General features: G+C 47.3%; 1 protein-coding gene across 50 annotated transcripts in view; it reads left to right on the forward strand.

Moving 5' to 3' along the window:
* Map4k4 (mitogen-activated protein kinase kinase kinase kinase 4) overlaps positions 1-26,410 on the forward strand; it is a 132,759-nt gene that overhangs the window by 87,826 nt on the left and 18,523 nt on the right. For 4 of the 50 annotated variants that reach the window (XM_052193103.1, XM_052193107.1, XM_052193115.1 and 1 more), the window contains exons 6-21: positions 51-141; positions 2,820-2,950; positions 3,533-3,587; positions 4,996-5,074; positions 6,278-6,453; positions 7,885-7,957; positions 9,071-9,281; positions 14,934-15,095; positions 17,693-17,779; positions 18,311-18,532; positions 19,195-19,356; positions 21,534-21,764; positions 22,542-22,648; positions 24,103-24,254; positions 24,861-24,958; positions 25,783-25,791. In XM_052193103.1, coding sequence (XP_052049063.1) covers positions 51-141; positions 2,820-2,950; positions 3,533-3,587; positions 4,996-5,074; positions 6,278-6,453; positions 7,885-7,957; positions 9,071-9,281; positions 14,934-15,095; positions 17,693-17,779; positions 18,311-18,532; positions 19,195-19,356; positions 21,534-21,764; positions 22,542-22,648; positions 24,103-24,254; positions 24,861-24,958; positions 25,783-25,791 — 2,046 coding nt within the window. Of the gene's footprint in view, positions 1-50; positions 142-2,819; positions 2,951-3,532; positions 3,588-4,995; positions 5,075-6,277; positions 6,454-7,884; positions 7,958-9,070; positions 9,282-14,933; positions 15,096-17,692; positions 17,780-18,310; positions 18,554-19,194; positions 19,357-21,533; positions 21,765-22,541; positions 22,649-24,102; positions 24,255-24,860; positions 24,959-25,782; positions 25,792-26,410 lie in introns of all 50 variants that reach the window. The other 46 variants (XM_052193113.1, XM_052193141.1, XM_052193146.1 and 43 more) reach the window with 26 other exon arrangements.

Genomic DNA, 26,410 nt, shown 5'->3' on the forward strand with positions numbered 1-26,410 from the left:
GTCTATTTACAGGGCGGAGAACTGAGACTTAGATCTGCTTTTCTTTACAGGGATTGGCACATCTCCATATTCACCATGTCATCCATCGAGATATCAAGGGCCAGAATGTGCTGCTGACTGAGAATGCCGAGGTGAAACTTGGTATGTGGCCGCTGTGTGTGTGTGACGGTGTGTGACAGTGTGTGCGTGTGTGACGGTGTGTGCGTGCCCGACACACTGTCCTGGTGCTGGTGGGCAGCATGCTGTGCCCCTTAACATTTAGGTAAGAGTTTGCCTTTTCTTCTCCGCTGAAGGCTTAGCCAGCCCCAGCCTCCCTGTCCCGTCCTTCTGTAGTCTAAGTCCAGATAGAGCAGCCAAACGGAGTTTTAAAAGGTTTTGTTTTAACTTGGGGGCTGATGAGACCCAAACCCAGGAACTCGTGACTGAGGCACACTTTCTGCCCTGTGCTAACTTAAAAGTCAGACTTTCTTATGTGAACATATTGGTGCCTGGCATAGTGGATGACTAGGGCATGAGAGGGTGAAGGAAAAACATTGAGTTTGAAGCTAGCCTGGGGTATGAAGTTAGAAGGAGGGGAGGGGAGGAGGAGGAGGAGGAGGAGGAGGAGGAGGAGGGGGGGGGGAAGAGTGAGAGGGGAGAGCAGGAGAGATGGGGAAGAGTCAGGGAAGGAGGGGAGAGAGACAGCAACTGAGACAGGCACACAGAGACAGAAATGAGAGACGGGCATCCTCAGTGACTTACTGCTCTATTTCAAGAAGATTCGGACTTCCTGCTTTGCCTTATGAGAAGTGTGGGATCTGACCCCTGCTACTTTCCTGCCCCATGATCTGAGCTCTCTACTTCTACCCTATGTCCCATGTTACAATATGGAAATCATATGAAGTTAGTTTTAGTAGCAGAATAAAGAATAAAGTCATAAAAAGTAAGACAAGCTATTTTCAGGTACACTGGTGGGAGCAGCACTCACTGCTAGCACAATGTTGTTTTCTGTAACTTCTTAGACCTTGCCCCAGGACCTTTGCATATCCTGTTCTCCACTGGGAATTCATGTCCTCATTTTCAGTGGTAGACTTTTTCCTGTCTTTAGGGGTCTCTCTGGCCCTCTGATCTCCCTCGGACCCATGCTTCCCATCTATAGTGCTGCTTATAATTATAAAATTTATAATTCTATTGCTATCATATGGCATTTCTCAAATAGAAGAAAATAGTCCCATTGATCAGAGCATTCTGGGAGCCCTGCAGCCAGGATTGCCTTAGTCCCTGGTGTAATTTCATCTGGTGCCTGGACATCATCTTCAGTGTTACTGTGGCTATTCAGCGGGTGCCATGGGTGGCATCTCCTGCCTCTTAGTGACTCAGACATGCTCCTGTCCCCCTGAGCTACACCTGAACTTGTCCCCATTTTATTTTTATTATGCTCTTACATTTTAAACAAAACCAGCATTAATTTTTTCTAATTAAAGGGTCATGTTATTTTTCCTTCAGTCTACTCTCTTTTTTTCCAAAAGTCTAAGCCATAGAAGCTGCTTCCTTCTCTCTCTCTCTCTCTCTCTCTCTCTCTCTCTCTCTCTCTCTCTCTCTCTCTCTCTCTCTCTTCTCTCCCTCCCTCCCCCCCCTCCCCCTCCCCCTCTCCCTCTCTCTGATGTATGAGAGTACACTGTTACTGTCTTCAGACACACCAGAAGAGGGCATCCAATCCCATTACAGATGGTTGTGAGCCACCATGTGGTTGCTGGGATTTGAACTCAGGACCTCTGGAAGAGCAGAGCCATCTCTCCAGCCTTAGAAGCTGCTTCTGAATGTTCGGCTCACTGCTCCCTTCCATGCCTCTGCTGCCTGGCTCTCTGCAGGTGCCTGCCCACGTGGAAAGTGTCTTCGGGGCTAAGCCGGGACACTCATGTTGTCCTTGCTCTAGCTTTTCCATGCCCTGACCTCACGCCACGAGACTGATAGCTTCAGTCTTTCCTGGCCAAGGCGCTGGGAAGCTTAGTCAGGCTTCTGTCCGGGTTCTGTCGTCTGCATTGAGCAGTCAACAAGGAAGCCACCTGTTTCCTGAACTTGATCTGTATACCGAGGTGGAATGTGTGACCCCTGTCAATTGTCGAGCATTTTGTAGACCCATTTGTGTGAGCTGCAAGTCTTCCTGCTGGGCTCATGGTAGCCTGTGGGTTGTGGAGATGGTGGCATCTGCCCACCCTGCCTCCCTCCACCCATGGCTTTCTTCTGAACCATCGTCGTTCAAGTCATGGAAAGCAAACGTCGGTTGCTCTGAAAGGGCAACGCACATCCCAGCTCTTCTGGACAATGTTTATTGTGGGCGTATTTGTTTTGGGATGTGTGCGTATGTGTGTGTACACACGTGCGTGCCTGGTTGCAAGTGCCGAAAACATGTCAGAGAACACCTGTGAAGTCTGCTCTTTGCCTCCGTCTTCACGTGCGCTCCGACCTTAGGTCCTCGCCTGGTACAGTGGGTTCCTCCAAGTTCCTTCATCTGCTGAGCCGTCTCAGTGCCCACTCTGCATTTGTGAGTCTCTTTAGTTAGTACAGTGCTGTGTGTTAGCCGCCCCGCCCGGCAGTCGTCCCTCTGCCCATCAGGCAGGCCAGGCTGGCCTCCTGGCCCTCCTGGGCTGGCCCAGGCTCTTGCGCTACAGTTTTGACATTGCTTCTCTGAGAGTGAGGGTGGGGTGCAGTGTGGTGCGGTCCTTCCTTCCCAGTGCTGCCTCCCGGAATGGAGCTGACTCTCTGCCTGTGGCGGCTCTCATAGGCTGTCTTCTTCTTTGTAAATAGTGCTCCACTTTTTCTTCCTTTTTGTCCCGCAGTTGATTTTGGTGTAAGCGCTCAGCTGGACAGGACGGTTGGACGGAGAAATACGTTCATAGGCACACCCTACTGGATGGCTCCGGAGGTCATCGCCTGTGATGAGAACCCAGACGCCACATACGACTACAGAGTAAGAGGCCCCGCCGTTACAGCTGTCGCTGGGCATTTTTGTGTAAAGCTTTATAACTTCTCTTAGTTAGACAAATAAAGTGAAGTGGTTATAGAGTGACCTCTAGGGACTTAAATCATAGTGCACCTTCTTATCCAACATAAAACTCATTATCTGATTCAGCTTGACTGTTACCATTTTGTCAATAAAAACAAAACTTTTGCTTTAGTGGTTGTTGTACCTGTTAGTGGTGTTAAAATTGAGTTCATAATCTGTTACCTGTGTGTTGCCAATAGTCAATTAAATCATTGCTACATCAGGATTTTCTTTTAATTTGAATTATTTAAATATGCATTACAGACTCTGATTTTTCTTCTTCTTAATATATACATAAAAATTGAAACACTTTTCACCATTATCAAAATAATTTCATGCTTGAATAAATAAAAGCAATCCCTAGGACTAGAAAGGTAATAACTTCCTAGCAAGATTTTTGTTTTTTTGTTTTTTTTTTTTTTTTTACCTGAAGGATATTTTTATTTCATTTGTATGACTTTCCAGAATATAACTAGGCATCTGGAACATTCTCTTTTGTTTTTGCAGAGTGACCTCTGGTCTTGTGGCATCACGGCCATTGAGATGGCAGAAGGGGCCCCCCGTGAGTATCTTCCTTCCTTCTGAGCTCATTTGTTCTGTATAATGTGATTGTCTGTAAGAACCTAGGGACGCTGGACAGAACCGAGCGATTGGATGATAGCCCCACCAGGGGGGCGGTCTGCAGGTGCACAGGGCCAGCTCAGTAACCAGTATCCCTAGATACTGGTCTAGGTCTGCAGCCTCTTCATAAGCAGCATCTGCAATTAATAAGAGCTATTTTTTCCTTTGCATTTAAAGAATATTGATTGAAACACATCCCTAATGTTTGAAATTTTATTTCTCATTTAGAATTTACAAATTGAGGCATTACCTTTTATTTGTGGAATTTTCTGTGAAGATTTGAGTTTGTTCTTCCTTGGGTTAATTCAGTAAACTGATCTTTGATTGGGGTTATGATAGAGCTGTAGAAGAATAAGGAAGGAAAACATGCTCAGCATTTGTCCTGGCCCCAAGAAGGTCTTCCCAGATGCTGTACGCTCCTCACACATCACTGTCAGTGAATATTTGCTGAAAGACTGAAACATTCCTGGCAGTTAAGATCAATTACTGTGCCAGAGAGGATGCCCACCGAGAGCTGTGCCCCTCGACTTTCCTTATATGGTGTTGAGACAGGACATATTGCTGGATCATGTGTCCCGGTTTCCCTTCCCTGGGACCCTGGTGTGTGCTAGTGGGTTCCCAGTTCCAGCTGCCTTACCGGTGTCCTCTGAGCATCTGCCTCATCTGCTGTGACTGTGCATGTCTGCTGAACTCAGCGTTCCTCTGGCCTCCCGCCCTGAGCTGGGCTCGCACAGTGTGGGTGCTCTGAGTGTGCACTGTGTGTAAGCCTTGGCTCCTGTAGAGAACTGAAGGCCTTTACAGAACTGTTCTGATCTCTAGGTCAACCAAATAAAAACAGCTGTTCTCATTATAATTTTAAAGATGATTTTAAAACTTAAAATTTTATCCTTTTAAATTTGAATTAGTATTTATCTTCGATTTATGAAAACTCTCCAGTGTCGATTTGAAGTTGTGCGTTTTTGGTCTTCTTACATTTTATTGTTTTTTGTTTGGTTTTTGGTTTTTGGTTTTTGATTTTTTTGGATTTGGTTTTTTTTCGAGACAGGGTTTCTCTGTGTAGCCCTGGCTGTCTTGGAACTCACTCTGTAGACCGGGCTGGCCTTGAACTCAGAAATCCGCCTGCCTCTTCCTCCCAGAGTGCTGGGATTACAGGCATGCGCCACCACCACCTGGTCATTTTACTGTTTTTAAGTGGTAAATTAGACCACATTGTGGTCTAGGGTTTATAACTAGATACCTCAGATGCTTGACATTTATGGCAGTTATTTGTGAATAAAATTACTTGTCTGTGAACCCCAGCAGTCAAGGGGGAGTAAATGCCTTACTGACATGGCCGTCTCCTTTCCCAGCTCTCTGTGACATGCATCCAATGAGAGCGCTGTTCCTCATCCCCAGAAACCCTCCCCCCAGGCTGAAGTCAAAAAAATGGTAAGCCACGCACAGGTTTTCTTCCCCCTCTCCCCCCCTTCCCCAGCTCCTTCCCTTGTTGTTGTTATTGAGACATCGTATTTGATTTAGCACTAATAACAAGCGACTTCTGAAGGCCCCATAATATGAAGAAAAGTTTATGTTTTAATGTTTAAGATTTAAACATCTTACAAGTGTAACATGTTGCAGAACATTTTCCTACTAAAATGGCAAAGATGTGTTGAAAGTCCTCTGATAATAATTTTGACATTGATGAAAGGTGTCTGGGGCTATGATGCATACTTGCAGCCCCAAGACTACAATAGGAGGACGTTTGAACCTAGGAGTTAAAAGCTCTCTGGGTAATAGAGCAAGTCCCTGTCTGGGGTTAGGGTCGGTTGCAGATATAGTGATGATGTTTTATAAAATGTACTAACCAAAAGTTGGCCCATGTATGAGGAGTCTTTACTCATGGGGCTGGGACTGGGAAAAGGACAAAGCTCTAAAAGTATCTGTGGCACAAATGAGGGTGACAAGAGTCCCCCACATCCATCATGCACACACAGGCACACACAAAGGAAAACCTCTTATTTCTGCCTTTGTCCATTGACCTCTGGGGCCTGATGAACTGAGCCAGTGTAGGCTGGCTGAGGTGTCAGCAGACGTCCTGCATTTGCCCACAGAGGCAGGCCCCTCTCATCTCTGTTTGTTATGACACCTGCCTCCATCTGTGTGCCGCCCCTACCCCCATACTAGTGAAGCCCTTTCTCTCTTCCCATGCCTCTCCTGCCATTAGAGTTAAACTCTGTTCCTTTAAACTTGGCCGCTTTTACGGCTGTGTGTGGTGTGTTGTTTGTGGTGCACTGGAGGTGTGACTACAGTGACACTGCTGACCCGTGAGGTACATTGCTAGTATGCACCGCAGGTGTGACTACAGTGACACTGCTGACCCGTGAGGTACATTGCTAGTGTGCACCGCAGGTGTGACTACAGTAACACTGCTGACCGGTGCAGTACGTTGCTAGTGTGCACTACAGGTGTGACTACAGTGACACTGCTGACCCGTGCAGTACGTTGCTAGTGTGCACTGCAGGTGTGACTACAGAGACACTGGCGTGCACCGCAGATGTGGTCAGAGAATGGTTTTCAGGCTCGTCACCAGTATTTTGAGCTTTGCTTTTGTGATAGAAGTGTGATGATGTGGTTCACTTCTTCCTCTTACAGGTCAAAGAAATTCTTCAGCTTTATAGAAGGCTGCCTGGTGAAGAATTACATGCAGCGGCCCTCTACAGAGCAGCTTTTAAAACACCCTTTCATAAGGGATCAGCCCAATGAAAGGCAGGTTCGAATCCAGCTCAAGGATCACATAGACCGGACCAGAAAGAAGAGAGGCGAGAAAGGTATGAGGGCTCTACGCTCGCCTCTCTAACATGGCGTTCGGGGCTGTAGACGGGCATTACAGGCGCCAGGTTCCTTCTGACAGTCCCACGCCCTTCCCTCTGTGCTCTGTGCTGTCCATCATGTGGGCCTGGGCCTTCCTGCACACTCACGAGCAAGAGCGAGACCACTGTAAGCTAAGGCTCCTCAGTGCCCGCCTCCCTCTCGTCACTTGTCCCCGCTTTCTGTCACGCTTTATGGCACACTGACACACGCCTCGTTTCCCTGAAGGGTGTTTTGGCCACGCAGAGCCAAATCATATGTATGTTTTGGATGACTTTTTTAAGCAGAGGAAGATTTTGCTCTGTAGTGTCATTTGCAAGTGGCATGATGGTTTCATCCAGGTTCTGCATTAGGTTTGTTCCTGGACACTTGTTCCTCAGGGAGCTTGTGGTTGTCATATTGGAAATCTGCTGGGTCTTAATGTTTGGAATTCCTGTTATGGTTGTGGTGTCCAGTCTTTGTATGAGCTTGACTATGGCTTTCAAGTATTTTGTTAGAATGTTCCTTAGAGAACTTGGCCTGTAATGTTATTTTACCCCATCATTACTGGGCTTTGCCGGTAGGCCATCTTGGTGTCGTCACATGAGTCTGGTAGTGTCTTCCCCTTCTTTCAAGTGGAGTGGTGGGAGTGTTGGTGTCAGGTCATCCTCAACAATTTGGCAACATCCTGCCCTGCATCTGTCCCGCCTCAGACTTTCTGATCCCTGAGTCAGTCTCGGTGCTTGTTAAGGATCTTGTATCTCTCAGATTTAATTGTGGTAAACTGTAGGCATTTAGAACTTGATTCATTTCTTTATCTGCTAACCTTTGGAATATAAGTTTTCAAAGCATATGGTAACAATTTGCTTTTCATCTTTATTTTACTAGTTTAACTTAGAACTAGTCAATCTTACTAATCTCTTCAGAGAACTGGATGTGGCGACTGCTTTTGTGTGCGCTCTTCCGGTGTCTGTTCCAGCGCTTTCTCTGCTGCTCTTCAGTTCTTGTCATGTGCTGAGTTTAGTTTACCTTCTTGATTTCTCTGGACCATTATTCGAGGTCTCTGAATTTTTAACACATGTGTCATTTCCATCAACTATTATCAATCATCTGTTTATCTTCGTCAGTGTAATACTTTTTTTTGCGTGTGAATCTGCTGATGCTGTTGAGTTATTTTTCTTGTATGCAGTCTCTCACAGAAATTCCACTTACTGGATTTTATCAGTGGTGAAAGACCTCCTTTTGTGGGGAGTGTAGACAACTCAGAATTCCTGACCTCTGCCGGGCAGTCAGCCGCTCTTCTCCTCATGTCATTTTCACAAGTTGCATCTTGGTTTTGGTTGTTCTGACTCTGGGAATGCTTGTCTACGCAGGCACCTGAGCTCTCCATGTCTCTCGGCCTTGTCTTTCAGATGAGACGGAGTACGAGTACAGTGGGAGCGAGGAGGAGGAGGAGGAAGTGCCTGAGCAGGAGGGAGAGCCAAGGTACTGACGCCAGCCACACACACACACACACGCACACGCACACACACACACACACACACACACACACCCCGGCTTCACTGCGGCCCCAACGCCAGCCACCCGGCCTCACTGTGGCCCACACTCCGCGAGGCTCTCATGCAGCAGTGGACAGCGACAGCAGTGGCTTGCTTCCTGTCTGCCATTTTTCTCACCCCAAACTCTTGCCTAGTTTTTAGTTTTGTTTTTAACCCAATTTCATGTCTGAGGTTGAGGAGATAATGTCTCTGGCATTTACTGCTACAGAAGGCACAGATGGTACAAGGGCGCTGTGGGACGGAAGTCAGCCCCACAGAGAAGCATGAGCTTAGGCCAGGGCCCTCTGCTGAGAACCTGTCCCACAGTCCCATGTTCCCCACGTGCAAGCGTGGTTGGCAGCCTTTGGCCTCCGGATGTCTCGTGCGCAGTTTATCTCAGTGAAGCCAGCAGAAAGCTAACTAGTGGATTTACTTTCTTATACTTTTACTTTAGTAATGGGCTTGCCTGCAGCCGCTCTAGCCTTACCTTGGTTGAGTACAGAACAGTACCAAGTTGAAGGCTGTGTTGAGACCATGGAGTCCTGAGCTGGGAGCAGGGCATGGAGTTGTCTCATCATGCCGTGCGAGAGGGGCTTGGGGAACACCTTCCCCGCGCAGAAAATGATAGCCAAGTTTTCGTTCAAAGCTCATTCATGAGTCTCCCATGAGGCCTGCTGCTGTTTCTGATGATAAAAAATAGTGTCAGGGAACAAAGCAGGCTTGGGGTGGGCCAGACGAAAATGGAGTGACGCTGAGACAGTGGGTGCTAGTTCTTTTCTGCAGTGATGCAAAACAGGAGGGCCAGAGGCAGATCAGAGGGAAAGAAGAGGAGAGTCCCAAGTAAGAGTGCTGTCTCCTAGGACTGCATTTCCAGACATCACTAAATGACAGAGGCTAGTGTGAGCCTGTGGAGCGTGGGGCATAGGCGGCCTGGCAGACTTGTTGATTGAACTCCTGGGCCCAGTCAGTAGCCCCGAGAAGGGAATTGGGTGCTCCCATTGGATCACGCCCTCTGAGACCCATGTGATGCATGGAGCCCTGACAGACCTGTCCCCTGCAGTTCCATCGTCAATGTGCCTGGAGAGTCAACTCTGCGACGTGATTTCCTGAGACTGCAGCAGGAGAACAAGGAGCGGTCTGAGGCTCTGCGGAGACAGCAGCTTCTGCAGGAGCAACAGCTCCGGGAGCAGGAGGAGTATAAGAGGCAGCTGCTGGCTGAGAGGCAGAAGCGGATTGAACAGCAGAAAGAGCAGAGGAGGCGGCTGGAAGAGGTAGAAAGGAGATGTGTGTGGTCTTTTCCCTTCTTCACCCGTGTTCGCATGAGACACCCCACGAGCTTGCTGAGGAAACGGCAGCTGTGGGTATGAGGTAGTCAGCCCTGCCTGCCCTGCTGCAGCAGCTCCGAGAACTGCAGGGATGCTGTGCACTGGCCGATTCGCATTTCCGGACGATCTGCCCACACTCATGTGCATATCCTGAGGTGAAGACTGCCCAAGAGGTGTTTCCACTGTGCTTAAATTGACTTGCTTAGACTTGACCTCATTTCTCTGCCATTCTTAGTTTTTGTAACCCAGTTTTATATTTTTCTGAAACTTTAGACATTTTCATACAAAAAGCATTGTTCTCTAAATATCTTAGCTTTGGAGGTGGATTTAAAGTATTCAGGCCAGTAAGATGGCTCCGCAGATGCTTACACCCGGCACAGCAACTTGAGTTTGATCCCAGGCCCTGGGTAGTGTACAGAGAGAAAGAATAACTCCAGCAGGTTGTCTCAGACCCTGCCAGGTACACATGCACATGCCCCCACATACATGTACACAATAAATACATTTTTTTTAAAGGTTCAGAAAGCAGAATAGTCAGTAATGTTACTTGTATTTTATGGTAGATACAGTTTGCACCATTTTCATGAAAGGCATTCATACCATAAACACTCGTAATATAATTATTTATAGGTTATTTTTATCTTTTATTTACACAAATGTACTACTTCCCTGTAATTCACTTGAGAATCAAAACTTAATTTTCTTTTCTTGACTGCCTTTTACTTTCTATGCCACAGCCCTGCAATTTTTCATTCATCATTTTATATGAACATCTTTTTTTTTTCTGCCTCTTATTTTTCCTAGTAGAAGAAACATCAAAGATCAAGCCCTGTAATGACATTTCTGGTGGGATTTAGTTTAACTAACTAAACCTGCTGCTTGTTGCCCAGGTCATGGATAGTCTGTGTTGGCGATGGTTGGTGCCTTCGATAATTCTGCGGATCAGTTTGCTGCTTGGAAAGCCAGTGTGCCTCACTGAGGGAGATAATGTAAAAAATATTCTGTTAGGACTTGTAGGGGTGAAAATCAGTGAGTGTATAACTTTTAAAAATTTACTTGTTGCAAAATCATTTCTTAAATATTTAAGATTATTCTCACTGTTCTGTGACCAGAGCAGAAAACTGGACTGAGCTAGAGTCTGAACTGAGGTAAGGGACAGGAGGCTCTGACTATGTCTGCCACTGTGTTCCTGGGCTGGGCTCCGCTGCCCGCGTGGCTTAAGGCAGAGTTTGTCTGTAGCACAGGTGGTGAGGGCGGCTGTCAGGCCAGGTAGTGCAACTGGCAGCTAGTGTGGGGTCCGCAGTGGGGTGGGCTGTGAGGATGCCGGGGTGTGGGTGAGGCCTGTGAAAGGTGCCTTCTTTAGAGGTGGAGATGCTTGCCTCACACCTTCTCACTGGTCTGCTAATTGATACTCACAGTGGGATCACCTTTGCTCTCAGTTTCCTTAAACATGGCTGGAGAGGTGCTTAGGGGTGAAGAGCACTTGCTCCTACAGAGGACCCCAGGTCTGGCTCTCAGCAGAGTGCAACTCACACCCATTCTCGACACTTCATGGCACCAAGCACAGGGTTACATATACACGCCTGCAGGCTAAACACGCACTGCTAAAAGTAAAATAAATCTAAAAAAGAAAAGAAAGGAGGAAAGGTGGTGGTAGGGAAAGAGCGAGGGATAGATTTGAACAAAACATGTTATATGGATTGTGAAGTTCTCAAACAGTAAAAAGCGACCCTTAAAAACAACACAGCACTGGGGCTGCAAGTGTGCTCACAAACAGATCCACTAAAAGGAAACTTCCTTACCTTGAAGGCTAGTTTTCCTTAATTGGATGTAGCTCTAAGCATTGTTTGCATCCCAGGGTCTAGAGTGGCCATTTGGGAATCTTTGAGGTTAAGTGCTTTGTAGCCATTTCAATAAAAGGCAAGTTGGCAGTTCGGAATTCCTATTACAGACAGTATAAGTGATGATTCTCCATCTCACAAGATGGCTGGGTATAAAAACTAAAACCTGGGCCTCCGAGTCTGGCCTGCTTTCAGTCCCTGAGACCCTCATGACAGAAGGACGAGTCGGACTCTTCTGGACGCCCTCTGACCTCACGAGTGTGTGTAACTCCCCGAATAAATGTAATTAAAACAAGAACGACCCGAAGTCTAAAGGCGGTCTGTCAGCAGCCCAGCATAAGATGCTGAAAATCAGGAGTAAGGGAAACCATGGCCCAGAAGCCCCCCTTTGGCATCTGCCATAAAACTTCTTGCTGCAGCTAGGTGTGTCCTCTTTCTTCCTTACAGAGTCCTTCCTTTATATTCCAGAGGGACTTAGGTTTTGCTTTTGTGCCTTGTATGGGCACAGATGCAGCTCTTGCCTTCAAGGGAATACTAAAGAGTTTACTCTGAGGCCAGACGTGACTAATAGTGGCTAGGAACAGCTCATGTTACCCCAGATACCCCAATCCCACATAGCTAGGAACAGTTCATGTTACCCCAAATACCCCAGTCCCACACGGCTAGGAACAGTTCATGTTGCCCCAAATACCCCAGTCCCACATAGCTAGGAATAGTTCATGATACCCCAAATACCCCAGTCCCACACGGCTAGGAGCAGTTCATGTTACCCCAAATACCCCAGTCCCACATGATAACAGTTTTATGACGTCGCAGTTGAACAAGGACCGCTGTAAGTGAAGACACCTCTTGTCAGGGGTGTGTGGTATACACCCAATCTGCTGATGACCTCTTAACCTGTAGGTTGGTGGAAGCTATGAGTGTTCGTACATTCCAAGAGGATTTACCTAGTGGGATCCTGGACATTAGGTCAAACACAGACGAGCAGTGAATGGTTAGTGAAGAGACAAAAAACCAGGTGAGACAAACCCAGTTCTCAATCACCCCGCACTGACAGCCAGCCGCCCAGATCTTCAGCCCAGCTGATTGGTCACATAGATGTCCTGGAATCTGTCCTCTGGTTTTGCTGAGATCGGGTTGTTTGCTTCCTGCCTTTTTCGTGGTTCTGGGAAGACACAGAGCGGAAACCCGCTCTGCCCTGTCCCAGTCTCCCTGTGGGCAATGAAAAAAAACAAGTTGCTGCTAGTAGAACAACAACAACAACAATAAAAACCCCTATCGATCTAGGAGTCCCAGCTTGCCTTCAGGAGACATTCATTCTAAGGCATTAATATGTTAGGGAGAGCATACAGGAAATTGATAAATACAATTTCTAGAACTAAGAAACAAATATTTCTGTCAGGCATCTGCTGCCTTTCCTACTCTCAGGAGTCTAAGGCAGATGGATTGAAAATTCAGAGCCAGTCTGGGCAACATAACAAACCAGAAATCAAAGCCAATGTGTACAAGAGTACCCAGTCCCTGAATGAAAGGGGGAGGGGCTTGCTTGAGTGACAGCCCATTGTAGAGCCCCTGCATTGAAGACAGAGCATTCTGATAGCTGCCGAAAAAGGCAGTTCGTGGTCTTGTTCCGTATTGAGTCACTGGTCTCTGAGTATTCAGTAGCAGAGCGGAGACCCAACAGCATCTCCGACAGTCTGTAGGGACATCGTTTGTTTAGCTAAAGATTTATATATATATATACAGCTTCCTAAGCTTTTGCCCTTTCACTTTTTCTTGTTCAGAGAATATGCCCCTACATTTTGTGTTGGCCATCATGTCCTCGTGTGTGGTTGGTATACTCCGTGACACTCTTGAGTGTGGTAACACTCCAGAGAGTGACCGATTTTCCAGTCACCAGTTTTCTTTAGCACTAAGGAGGGTCCTCTGCAGACAGCATACGTCAGTCCCTCTTGCCGTGGCCCTGCGTGGTCAGCTGGCTTCACCTCTCGGAGTTCTGTCAGCCTGTGTTGCTTGAAGGAGAAAGCTCACAGGCCCCAGACTTTATAAGAGATAAGAGAGCCGTCCCAGAGCTCCAGCCTCACACTCTCTAGAAGTCACCTTGATTTATTTGTTCCACACTGTACACAACCAAAAATTTCAAAAGATGTTTTCCTTTGGAAATGGTATCCGCCCAGGAATGTGTAGTGAAATCAAATAACTTATACTTTAAACTGCCTTTTCCCAGTTGGCAAAAATTCAGTAATTGTTATTATCAGAGTTCGGAGAATGAGTGTTTTTAGCTGTTACATGCAGTAACCTGGCAAGGCTTGCTGGTTGCTGTGTAGGGAATATGACAGACTGTAGCTTCATTTACTTTGAAGGGAAAAGGCTCCAGATGTTCATTTTAAGTATGATTCTCGAGTTTCTATCAGTTATGCTAGTTTGTTCATAGAGATCTATGGTAGGAGAAATTTGGACTTTTGTACCTACGTTTTAGGAAAACATTTAAAGGTATTGTATCCCAGAAAATCGTGGGCGTGGAGCCCTGCAGCAGATCTGAGCTGAGAAGACAGGATGGGACGCAGCGAGCAGTGCGTGGCGCCCGGCTGGTGAAGGCTTCTCTGCACAGAGTCTCGGTTGCCCTCTTTTCATTGAGTTTCGAACAGTCATGTAGTCTGAGTTTGGAACAGTCATGTAGTCTGAGTTTGGAACAGTCATGTAGTCTGAGTTTTCTTTTTTCTAAGTTTTTTTTAAAAGCTCTAAAGGCGGGCTAACAAATAGCAGATGTATGGCAAGGCTAAAGTTGAGTGATGGTGCGTTCTCCTTCGGAACTGTGGGTGTTTGCATTTCGTTCTGGTATGGCCTCGCCTCCAACCTAGGTGAGCTGTGTGCACTTAGTTAATTCTTCCAAAAGCAGACACCAATAAAACAGAGACTTGCATCAGGAACTCAGCTGGGAGAGGATGGCACAAGTACCCATGAGAGCGAGGCAGCTCCCTCTGCCCTGCCCAGCCCCAGCGCCGTGCACACAGGCTGAGTCTCTGAGTAGAACGGACCCTCTGTCAGTGGGATGCTGGGCCACATGTAGCTGTAGAAGGTGTTACAGGCGGAACGGCCATTGCGACAGAGGCTTTTTAGGTGGAGACACTGGACAAGTTAGTTGTCTAAGCCTGTCTTCTGTACAGTAGGGACAAGATCTTGACTTTCAAGGGTGCTAAAGGGAACTATTCTAGGAACACCAACTAGCTTTAAACACTTAAGTGTTTGGTACAAAGCCCAGGACAACAGCGTTCACACTTCCTCATTGGCAGCGTTGAGGTATTCCTAGCAGTGATGGTGACGCTTGCTTTCTTCTGCTGTTTTTCATTTCTTTTTGTTATTTTCTCGTGTATATTTCTCATTTTTCAAATATTTACCTTCCTTTGTTCTTTCTTCTTCTACCCTTTATTCATATCTTCCTTTTTATTCTGATTTAAGGGTCCTAGATAGTTATTGATGCCCATGAATGATAGATTTTCTGACCTCTAAGTGCTGCAGTGGTACTGAGGATGATTGCTTTCAGCGTGGAAGATTCAGCCCCTGAGGCTTCACAGAAGCATCACACCTTGACCAGTGGATATGGGGAAGCCGTTAAGTGCAGGGTGATGTAGAAATAACTGACCAGTATAGCTAGGATCCAGAACTCACCTCATTTACACCTGCTTATCACCGTCAGCAAGTCTCCTGAGAGCCGCAGGTATAGACTCCTGGTAACTACACAGTTCTCCTTCTGCAGCAACAAAGAAGAGAGCGTGAAGCCAGGAGGCAGCAGGAGCGAGAGCAGCGGCGGCGGGAACAAGAGGAGAAGAGGCGTCTCGAGGAGCTGGAGCGGCGGCGGAAAGAGGAGGAAGAGAGGAGACGGGCAGAAGAGGAGAAGAGGCGAGTGGAGAGGGAGCAGGTGAGCTTGCAGGAATGTCCATCCAGGCGTCTGTGGCCTCTAACCCTGGAGCTGGGTCCTGGGGACCAAACACACACGCATGTGTGCCTGCACACTCGGGCTTAGGTGTCTAAACATACTGGAAACTAAAATGACTTGACTTCAAAAAGAATAAAAATGGGTAGAGTGTGGTGACCTTGAGCTCACCAGAGTCCTGAAGACACTGACATGTGGCAGATGTCACGTTCCCAAGCTTGGCTTCTGTCCTCAGAGCTCCAGGTATGGGGTGATGTTAACTTTCAGACAGGGAAATTCAAAACCAACTCTAAGGAAGCTATCAGTGAATGCCTGAGGTATCTACTGGCTAAGTGAGGACCGTAGCCCAGGGTTGAGGTATATTTGTAGCATTGAAGGTGGTTTTTGCTATGGTTTATAGTATAAAACCCAGTTTTTGTATACTTATACTTTTAGTATTGCCTTGTGGAGCTTATTTGTAAATTTCTTAAATTATTTATGCAAACAGCAAATAACTTTTCTCAGTGTATTGGCTTTCGTATCTTTGGTCAATCTGTGCTTTGAGCTTTGGACAAAGAAGAAAGTCAGTGAGTGGAAACCAATTTGAATTGGAGTTCATATTTAAAGAACTAACAGACCATGGTTTTATCTTCCAAATGCAGTGATCCAGCTACTGGCCTTGACACCGGTGCCTCCTGGACCTTGTGTGCCTAAGCCTGGCTCTGCATGTGTACCCATGCTCCTAGAATCTCCGTGGTATAGCCTACCTGTTACAATCTACTTTTTGGCTCTAACAGTAGGGCTTATTTGTTTATGTAGTTAGTTATTAATGTTTTTATTGGGCTTACACCTGGCGGCTACAAATCTGTGAAAATGCTTCCTGCCACTTGTCTGACGTCACCCAGACACGTTTCCATGTTTGATTGTGACAGGAAACTTGATGGTGGCATTTTAGTTCTTAAGATTTTTGTGAATAGGGCGGGAGAGATGGCTCAGCAGCTAACAGCACTGGCTGCTCTTCCAGAGGACTGGGGTGCAGTTCCCAGCCCCCACATGGCTTCTTACAACCATCTGGATCTTCAGTTCCAGGGATCCAGTGCTCCCTTTCTGGCTTCTTCCAGCCATGCATACACATGGGATACAAACATACATGCAGGCAAAACACTCATAAATATAAAATATAAAAGAACCTTAAAAGTACTGTCAATAGCAAGTACCCTGGACTTTAAATATTTCTTAAAATTGGTTGTTTTACTCTGCTTTTTATTTTTTTATTAATTAATTTATTTCTTTTTGTAAATATTTCTTTCCTTGCTGTGGTGCATGGTACATTCCCACGAAAGCAAGTATAGGCTGTATTCTTTGTGTATGTTGTATGTCGGGATCTCTGGTTTGCATAGCATGTGATTTTCGCCAGTTTTCTTGCATTTTAAAGTCAGGAAACAAATGTTTATAGTAACTTGATCTTTCAAATTATGATTTAATTCTGTGATGTCAAAAAATGAATGGTTTGGGACACAAGATTCCTTTTCTCAGACAGCTAAGGCCACGTGTCTATCGTGAAGCCACTTGATGCTTTAGCATGCTCTTGGTGTGTCAGGTGGCAGCTAAAAGGGCTTGGCTGTGGGTGTTCGGTGTGGTTTATATGATGTGGGGTTCTGAGTGTTTGCAGGCTATTTTTTCTTCGTTATCTGTTATTCTTCTGTCCAGAACTATTGATTAACTTGAACATCTGGTCAGGTGTATCTTTGGCTCCTTTTATTTTAGGGCATGTGCATGAAATGAGGTGTTGGGAGGAGACGCTCACTTGGAGTCACCGTACCCCTCTGTGGGACAGTGTCCGCAGGCCCGTCCATTGCTGAATGTGTGCTGCAGGGGCTGCAGCTTGTCTCCGAAGGCCTGGGTTTGGGTTTCCTGATGCCTGTGTAGTGATAGGAATTGTTGAACTGCGGGGTTGTATGTTCCTCACTCTCACTTACCCATCCCCAGGGCTGGAGCTTGAACCAAGGGCTTTAAGTGTGTCTAGGTGGCAGGTTCTCTCTGCTGTGACCGCTTTGTTTCCACTGTGACTCAGCTGTCCCGTCTTCAGTCTGCCCATGCACTTGTGCCTGTGCGCACCACACAGACACACAAGCTCACCAGCACGGGCTTGGCCAGTTTACCTGTAGAGGATTGCCCACAGCCCTGACCACATCTTCTGACTTCAGTCATTGTTCCAGGAACCTTTGGAATCATTAGCAAAAGCACAAATGCTGTTTGGTTGGTGTGGGATTTTTGGTTTTTTGTTTTTACCTTAAACAGATATGGGTTTTAGTTTTTAAAAACTGCTGATTCTTGCTTATTTAAAATGATGCCTTCCTGTTTCTGTGGTGTCTGTTGTCCTTAATAGGAAGCTAGCCCCCTTGAAAGATCTGTTTTGGATATGATGATAGTTTAATACCAGCAGTGCCTGAACTGAAGTAAGTTAGACTGCTGGCAGCCCGGGACCTTTGCAGAAGTCCTCTGCAGCAGATTGTCTTCCGGGGTGGTGCTTGGTCACCTCACAGTGGCTCAGCCACGTCCCTCCTGGGTGTATTGACTGCTGGGTAATTTCTGTGTGACAGGAGTACATCAGGCGGCAGCTCGAGGAGGAGCAGCGGCACCTGGAGATCCTGCAGCAGCAGCTGCTCCAGGAGCAGGCCATGCTACTGGTAACGCCCCACCTCTGTCCCATTCCCAGCCACAGGGCCGTCGTCCCTTTCCTAAGTTGGCCAGCTATAGTAACTGTCAAAGCTTTTGGTCTTGCTGTGGCAGCCAGGTTCCCGTGAAGATGTCCTCTGGTCGCGCTGTGAAGCACAGTGTGAATGGCCCTTGCTTTACTTCCCAGGAGCAAGCTGACTCTGCCCGTCAGCTCTTAACCAGAACTCGGCAGTCAGTGAATGTGAAAATGCCGGAGGCGGCAGGCTCACAGTGCATGCTGTAGGATTTTTGCTAAGTATGTGTGTATATATACCACTGTATGTGATGTTTAATTGAATTCCTTTACTCCACAATGATGTTACAGTTAGCAAATGCTGTCACATTTTACACAGGTAACATGCTATTTAAAATCCCAGCCATTTTGCCTTGCTCTTAAACAAGGGGGGAAGTGCTATTTTAAATACAAAAGTCAAGAAGGGAACCAGAGAGGAGGTGAGCTCGCCACGGTCCCCAGATTCAGTGTCCCCCTCTCCTTCTCCAAGGAGTGCCGATGGCGGGAGCTGGAGGAGCACCGGCACGCAGAGAGGCTCCAGAGGCAGTTGCAACAAGAACAAGCATATCTCCTGTCTCTACAGCACGACCACAGGAGGCCGCACGCACAGCAGCCGCAGCCGCCCCCGCCCCCGCAGCAGGACAGGAGCAAACCAAGCTATCATGCTCCAGAGCCCAAGCCTCACTACGACCCTGCTGACAGAGCTCGGGAGGTATCTGCTTTCCCTTACTGCGTACGTGTTGGTCCTAAGAAAGCTAGGCTTTTCCTGGTGACTGCTGAGAGCTGTACTGAATGCCAGGGTAGACCTTGGTGCTAGCCAGGACCTCACCTTTGTTTTCTACGAGGGTGCCTCAGTTAGCAAATGTTAGAGATAGCAGAAGGAAACCACACACACACAAAATGCCTACACCATTGTTCTCTAGCATGTGACTAGCATGAGGAAGAAGTGGACCTTTAACCTGACTTCTTACTGGATCAGTTGTTGCGTTTGTATGACCCGAGCCTCCCAGGAGGGCGTAGCCCAGTGGTCCTCTCTGGGCTAGACAGCAGGACTTTGGGTGTGTCCAGGAGCACTGCTCAGTCCTGGCCTGCAGATGGCTCCCGTCTACATCCTCCTTCCCAGGGAGGAGCGTCAGGGACAAATTCTTTATGATGAAACTCTAGGCCCTGGAAGCTGCTTTGCTTAATTTTCATGTTCATAGTTTTCAAAAGTCCTCTGTTGAATCTTTGCCTGCTCAGCACCACCACTGTGCACCCGCCTCTCTGCTCAGCCTGACGAGAACACAGTTCCTCTCCGTTGTCTTGCGCTTATCTCAGTCTTCATCTCCCCTTTCCTACTAACACGGAGCCATGTCTTCTAATTCTCTGATGCAGGTGGAAGATAGATTTAGAAAGACTAACCACAGCTCCCCTGAGGCCCAGGCTAAGCAGACAGGCAGAGGACTGGAGCCGCCCGTGCCTTCCCGCTCAGAATCTTTTTCCAATGGCAACTCCGAGTCTGTGCACCCTGCCCTGCAGAGACCAGCGGAGCCACAGGTAGCAGTGGCAGCTTCGCTGTGCTGAAGACTTGCCCGGGGCTCACCGTGCCACGTGTCGCCCATTGTCTCACTTAGCAGAGGCACGTGGACATCTGGAGCGAACAGGAGGGAGGCGTGTGCTCAGCCGCAGGGAGAGGAGGCTTGCGGGGTTCTTGTTTGTTTTGTTGTTTAAGGTTTTATTGAACTCATTGGGACCCGCTCCAGTCAGTACAGTTATTTCCCCTCCTTAACGCAGACATGAAGTCCCTCCTTCCTCCTACTAAAGACTTTTTTAAATTAGATTTTTAGAAAGTTGGTTTTATTGAGTAAGGAGGTTAGAAGAGAGCTTTTCTCCTGAGCATTTTAAAGTAAGTACTTTATTTTATGTCTGTGGTCCCAGTTCCCTGAAGGACCCTTGGAAGCCTTGTGGTTCCATACAGGCTCCTATTTATTTGGCTGAATGTGTAAAATTTTTCTGGGAAAGGGTTTTTGTTTTGTTTTGTTTTGTTTTTAAAAAAACAGATACTCAAACCTGTCAAGATTTAAAACAGGTTCTGACTAGTGGGTTAAATATTGATTTCCTGTAAGAGATTAGGAAAGTTCATGACCTTTCCTTCAGTCTGTCCTGTATTCTGTCTTGTCTGAGTGCTCAGGAGAGAAGCAGCCCTGTTGTTTAGAAAGGACAGCAGGTGGCAGGCTACACCGATCTGTCTCTTCCCTGCGGGTGTTCAGGCACTCCTCCATGCTGCCCTGCCTCAAACATCTCGAAGCTTCTGAACTTGGCCCTGGTGTTGGCATGTCACCTAGGACAAAAGTTGGTGGTTTTGAGAAGAAAATGGCCCTTCTGTAACAGATGCATTCCTATGAGAATTTGAATATGCTTTGCAATAATTAACCCTCCTGGGCAGATGGTTGAGAAGATCAGGTCTGAGGCTCAGGCAGGGTGTGGTGGGGTTCGTGCAGATGATGCAGCTGACAGCTTCAGAGAAGGAGAGCAGAGGGGGCGAGGTGGAAGGGTCAGCGGCCACTTGCTGCTCAGCCTAGTTCCTGTTTCCTGGTGAGAAGCACATTTGACTTGAAAGTTAAACTCAGCACAAGAAAGGGCAAACTCACCCCTGAGCAGCAGGCTTCAGAAGCTTCTGTCTCGGGAGAGGAGGGAGAGGAGGCGGCCTCCTTCCTCCTCTGCAGAGTGCTCTTGGCCTCAGCTGTCACCTGTAAGAGCGAAGCTTACATGGCTCCTAGCGTTGAGTCCCTCTTAGCTCTATTTCATGACATATTCGTTCGGCGAACACTTAAGATGTTTTAATAGTATGGGATTGTACCAAAACTAGGATTCTTTGGATCTGCCTGTGAGCCACAGAGACTCTGCCCTGGGTCTTAACTGCCGGTTATACCTGCAGAAGCCATGCAGGTCGGTATGAGAAACGCTGATTAGTAAGTGCTGAGTTACAGCTTCCAGAACTGTCTTAATGGGTGGTTATTCTCCAACAGTGAGACAGATAGCACTTACTAAAATATTTTATAGATTTTTGAGAGAATGTTTTTAAAAGTGACTGCAGAAATTCACTTGGCAAATTTTCACGTTCTTGAGTTCTCATTTCAAAGGCATATTCCTACTGGTCAGCCCAGGGAATCTTGATGCTGGTCAGTCTGGGGTGTCTTGGTACTGGATATTTTGGTAAAGAAATTTTAATCCCACTTTTTTCATAATTGGGAGTGTAAATTCAGCTAGGTTTAAAACATTTTTAAGATTGGGAGAAAATAAAAAATATATTGGTATACTTAGAAAGTTGGTGTTCTTAAGTTACTCTGTTGCAGTCCCCTAACAGTAAGAGTTTGTGTGCATGCACAGATGTGTCCTGAGGTGGGGATGTTTGCGGATCAGCAGTGTCTCTGTCCTGTGGTCCCCACCTCTCTGCTGGCATGGGCATGCGTGCATCCCTCTCCCCTTCGGGTCTGCCCATGCCCCTGTTCACTGCTCTGCAGTGCATGTCTGGGCACTGTGTCCTGGGAGTGACCTTTGCGCTTCCTCTCGCCTCCATCAGCATGGAGCCTGTGTGCTGTCCCCTGCTTGACACTGTGCCTCCCTGATTCACACTCCACTTCTGCTACTTCCTGTTTGGGATTTAGTATTGACCAGAAAAGCTAGTTGTATGCAGAACGCATTGAATGTTTTGTGTTTTGTTTTCTTGTAAGGTACAGTGGTCCCACCTGGCATCTCTCAAGAACAATGTCTCCCCTGTCTCGAGATCCCATTCCTTCAGTGACCCTTCTCCCAAATTCGCACACCACCATCTCCGCTCTCAGGACCCATGTCCACCTTCCCGCAGTGAGGGGCTCAGTCAGAGCTCTGACTCTAAGTCGGAGGTACCCGAGCCCACTCAAAAGGCTTGGTCTAGATCAGACAGTGACGAGGTGCCTCCAAGGGTAAGGACAGACAGACAGACGCGCTGTTTTCTCTTTATTTAAACTTAACTGTTTGCTGTGATGATGGAACAGTGACTTCACCAGGGTTAAAGGGCGAAACACTTCAAATGACTGCTCATGGAGGAAACCATCCCATCTCCACAGTTACACTTAGCCAATGGTCAGTTAGCTTTTTATCGTTGACTGGTTTTAAACATAATTTACTAAAAATTTTTTAAGAGAAAAATTTTAAACAACATGTAGAATTGTAAATTTATACAGAAGCTATCCATTATTGTGCATAATATCAAGGATTTCAGAAAAAAATCTTATGAGGAAACATTAAGAAGACAATGATCTTTTACTTTTAAGTTGAACGTATTGTACCTAATAGTACAAGAGGATCAAAGGCACATCTTAGTGTATTTTTCCTCCACTTGGAATTTGCTTCCTCTGAATATTTTCTCGCTTCTTTGCCAGTCCTGCTTCCTGCTGATCTATTTGTAGACCATTTTTGGGTTTCTTTGAGCTTATTTTCGCGATTCTCACAAATTATCTCAGGAAGGTGCTGTTGTATGTTTTCTGCCACCCGCTTCAGTCCAAACATGACTTCAGCGCCACAGGACTGTAGAGATGGGCCAGGCTGTTTGGATTGTGCAGGAGCAGGGGAGGCTTGGGAGGGGCAGCGAGCTTCATGGCAGGCGTTCGGGGCTCAGGAGGGCTGTGTCATAGTGTGCTGTAAAGGGGAGCTGTGCTGGTCTTCTGTTGTCTCTTAACTGCTGTGTTTCCTACCTCAAGGTTCCCGTGAGAACGACCTCCCGTTCCCCTGTCCTATCCCGCCGGGATTCCCCACTGCAGGGCAGTGGACAGCAAACTAGCCAAGCAGGACAGAGGAATTCCACCAGGTAAAAGAAAACTGACAGGAAAGCTGTGCTGTGGGCTGCAGCCTCTCAGAGTCATCTTCTGTCTGTTTTCATAAGTGTGCCCTTGCAGCACTGAAGTTCTAGACAGGCATGATCTGTTTTATACACACACACACACACACACACACACACACACCCCAGCACCAGATTGATCAGTGATGAAAAGCAGATTTGAATCTTGGCACGTAATGTAGTAATTTCTAAATAAATACTACATTGAGAGCAAGTTCTAAGAAGTCTTCATTTGTTAGGGTTTTAATCTAGAAGAAATTGTGAAGCTTTAGACTGATTTAAAAGAAATCACAGTGAGTCGGTGTTACTGCCCAGCCTGCCATAGGCTGCCATGCTCGTCAGGTGACGTCATTGCTGAGGTTTGGGGTAGTTCTGTGAGATGCAGTAGCCATTAGCCAATGAGGCGAAGTATGAGTTTAACTTAATTAAAATGAAGTAAGTGTCACCTCTTTGGCGTCAGCTGGGTTGAGGTGCTGGAGTCCCGTGTGGTTAGCGGCTCTGACGTGGCCCAGGGGTGGAGTGTGCTGTGTGTGCACATACTGAGAACTTAACACCGGTGCTCCCAGATAGCATTAAGTGTTTGGCAATTCGGTCATCAGTGGACCTGTTGTGTTGGCAATGTTGGTACAAGTGGCTAGATGGATGACAGTCCAGAGTCTGCGGCGACCCTTTAATGCTGATGACTAGAGGAGGCCGACACTCTCCTATGAGAGTGTCCAGGGCACGATTCTTCCCAGTGAGTGTGCTGTGGGTCTGACCATGGCAGGAAGCCTCACCAGCTTTGCTTCCTCCACGCATCTCAAAGAGTGAACTGTGGGCGTCCAGGGTGTAAGAGCTGTCACTGTGCGACAGGACAGAAGTGGTTGTAGCTGTAAGCAGTCATATCTCACCTCACACATAACATGGATTTCATGTGCTTTAGCAAGAAGATGCTGGCCCTGAATACAGTATTTGTAATGTGCAGTGCACTTTGTTTGTGCAATGTGCTGTCTGTGCAATATGCTCTGTGTGCAGTGCACTGTGTGTGTAGTATGGTCTGTGCAATATGCTGTGTGTGCGGTGTACTCTGCAGTATGCTGTGTGTATAGTGTCTCTGTGTGTAGTGAGCGCTGTGCAGGGCATGCTTTGTGTGCAGGGCATGCTTTGTGTGCAGTGTGCACACTCAGTGTGCAGTGCACTGTGTATGAAGTGTGCTCTATGTGCAATGCACTGTGTATGCAATGCACTCTGTGTGCAGTGCACTCTGTGCAGTGCACTGTGTATGAAGTGTGCTCCTTGTGTGGGGTGCACTTTGTGTGCCATGCACTATGCGTGTAGTATGCTGTTAGCTACTGTTGCAGGCCTTTCTCTGCCTCCACAGCCCATGTCAGTGCATGTCTCTGCTGTAGTGTGGTGGGATGACTCTGTTCTCTCCTTTCTAACAGCAGTATTGAGCCCCGGCTGCTGTGGGAGAGAGTGGAGAAGCTGGTCCCCAGGCCAGGCAGTGGCAGCTCTTCAGGGTCCAGCAACTCAGGATCCCAGCCTGGCTCCCATCCTGGCTCCCAGAGTGGCTCTGGTGAACGCTTCAGAGTGAGATGTAAGCTATCTTTCTTACACACTTTTTCTGGGAACAACCATGGCTGTAATTTGTTATTAGAAGACCTCCATGTGTAGAAGGAGGCCCGGGTTTGCATACAGCTGCATTTTACAAAGTAATGCTTTGACAGCTTGCTGAGGATGTCAGCAGTCCCAGTGATGTCACTCAGAGAGCTGTATTTCAGTGCTTTCCACACATATGCCATGGCGGGCACCTCACAGCTGAGTGTAATTAAACACCTTTCCTAAGGTGAATTAGCTAATGCCTCAGCTGGGATTTGAACACATCTCTTCCATTTTGAGCTCTGAGGCTGTGCTGTAGTCAGTGTGTATTACTGTGGCAGTAGTTAGAAAGTCCCTTCCCAGCGCTCTTCTCAGTCCTTGGGAGCTTGTGTTAAGCAGATGTGGTGTGGACGTGGGAAGTGGGAAACTGGTCCCTCAGAATGGCTGCTGGCTGATGCGTCCCTGGGCCAAGTTCAGACTCTGGAGAGGGGCCGACTGAAGCCAGCGAGGGACCTGGGAGCTGGATGGATGGCGGCTGGGGGATGGACAGTCTGTGACATGCGTTTATCTGTTACTGCTTTTTTATCTCTCTTGGACTTAATAGCATCATCCAAGTCTGAAGGCTCTCCATCGCAGCGCCTGGAAAATGCAGCCAAAAAGCCCGAAGATAAGAAAGAAGTATTTCGACCTCTCAAGCCTGCTGTAAGGATTGTGTAATGAGTTCTATTTTAAGCTTGAGTGAAACCTTTGTGTTAAGAACATGGTTAAAGGACTGGGGTGTGCTGTTACGCGTGGGAGGTCCAGCAAAAAGAAGGAAGGAAAAGTGACCAGAGGCCTGAAGTGGCTTGATTTTTGTGTGGCCTTTCTCTGGTGTGAGGAGTAGAAGGCGTGTCTGATACAGGATGCCTTTGTGGGGTCACCCTTAGACATCTCAATTCTGAAGTCACTAGAAGGGCAGCTTTTGTTCAACATCAGCCTTACACTAATTGTGCAGTGCAGAATAAAATATAATTTTATGTGTTGACAGTTTTTAAGGAAACAAGCACTTTATAGTAATCCTGAGTAAAAACCAAAAGCTCAGCATATCTATGTGTGTGTGCGCGCGCGCGCACACACACACACACACACACACACACACACACGCACGCACGCACGCACCACGCGTGCTCGCCCACAGTCATTGCTTGGTATTGACCTTACTCTTGCTAAGTGTGGCGTCGGCAGTGCTGGCTCTCAGGAAGAGCATTCATTAGTGAGCTTCCGGAGCTTTCCTGTGGCTCAGGCACTGCTCCTGGTCTGGGGATGCCCTGACGGCCCCTCCTGCTTCCTCGCTCCTTGCCGGGACTGCTAATCATGTGACTGTGGGGACTTGGGGGTGGGGGGTTTAAGCCTATTGAAGTTTTAGTTTCCTCTTTAACTGATTTCTGGACACCCCTCCCCCTCTTTCTGCTGCCTGTTCCCTTCTCTGCATCCTTCGTCAATGATGGCCTCCCCGTCCACCTCCATGGAATCGCCGTGTCCTGAAGGGAGACGTGGTAAGCCTTCCCGCTGATGGCTGGCTTTAGTGTTCTCTGCCTCGGCTCCGCTCGGCTCAGACCAGAGCTCTGCCCTCTGCTTGCTGCTTTAGCCACAGACAGTTGCCAGGACAGAGCAGACTCAAGCTTGCTTCTGGTGGTTCAGAGGCTCGAGGCCAAAGATACAAAATATATTCTTAACTGCATAAAAGAAGAATACTGAGTTGGAACTGCGCCTTAAGTAAAAAGGGAAAAGCAGTCATATAGTCGGTTTTTAAAATACTATTGATTTTAAATAAAATTCCCAGTAGAAAAGGGAATTTGGATTTAAATGGGAGGGGTAAATAATCAGTCTAGGGAATTAGATATAAAGAATTGATAAGAATCTTAAAATATTTTGCCACAGTAAAGAAAAATGAAGCCAGTTTTTAGTAAACTTTCCTCTGAGGTTCACAGTCATTGCCTGTATGGTTGGGAATGTGGCTTAGTGTAGCGGGAAGGCCTGTGAGAACTGCCTTGGCTGCGGCCCACGGCAGATGGCGGGTGCTGGCAGGGAGGTGAGGGCGAGCGGCTGCCGGCACTCTGCTCCCCGGGCAGAGTCTCTGGGAGTCTCTAGGAACTGTGGAGGAAAGGCCCAGAT

Source organism: Apodemus sylvaticus, chromosome 9 (genome assembly GCF_947179515.1).
Source record: "Apodemus sylvaticus chromosome 9, mApoSyl1.1, whole genome shotgun sequence".
NCBI lineage: Eukaryota > Metazoa > Chordata > Mammalia > Rodentia > Muridae > Apodemus > Apodemus sylvaticus.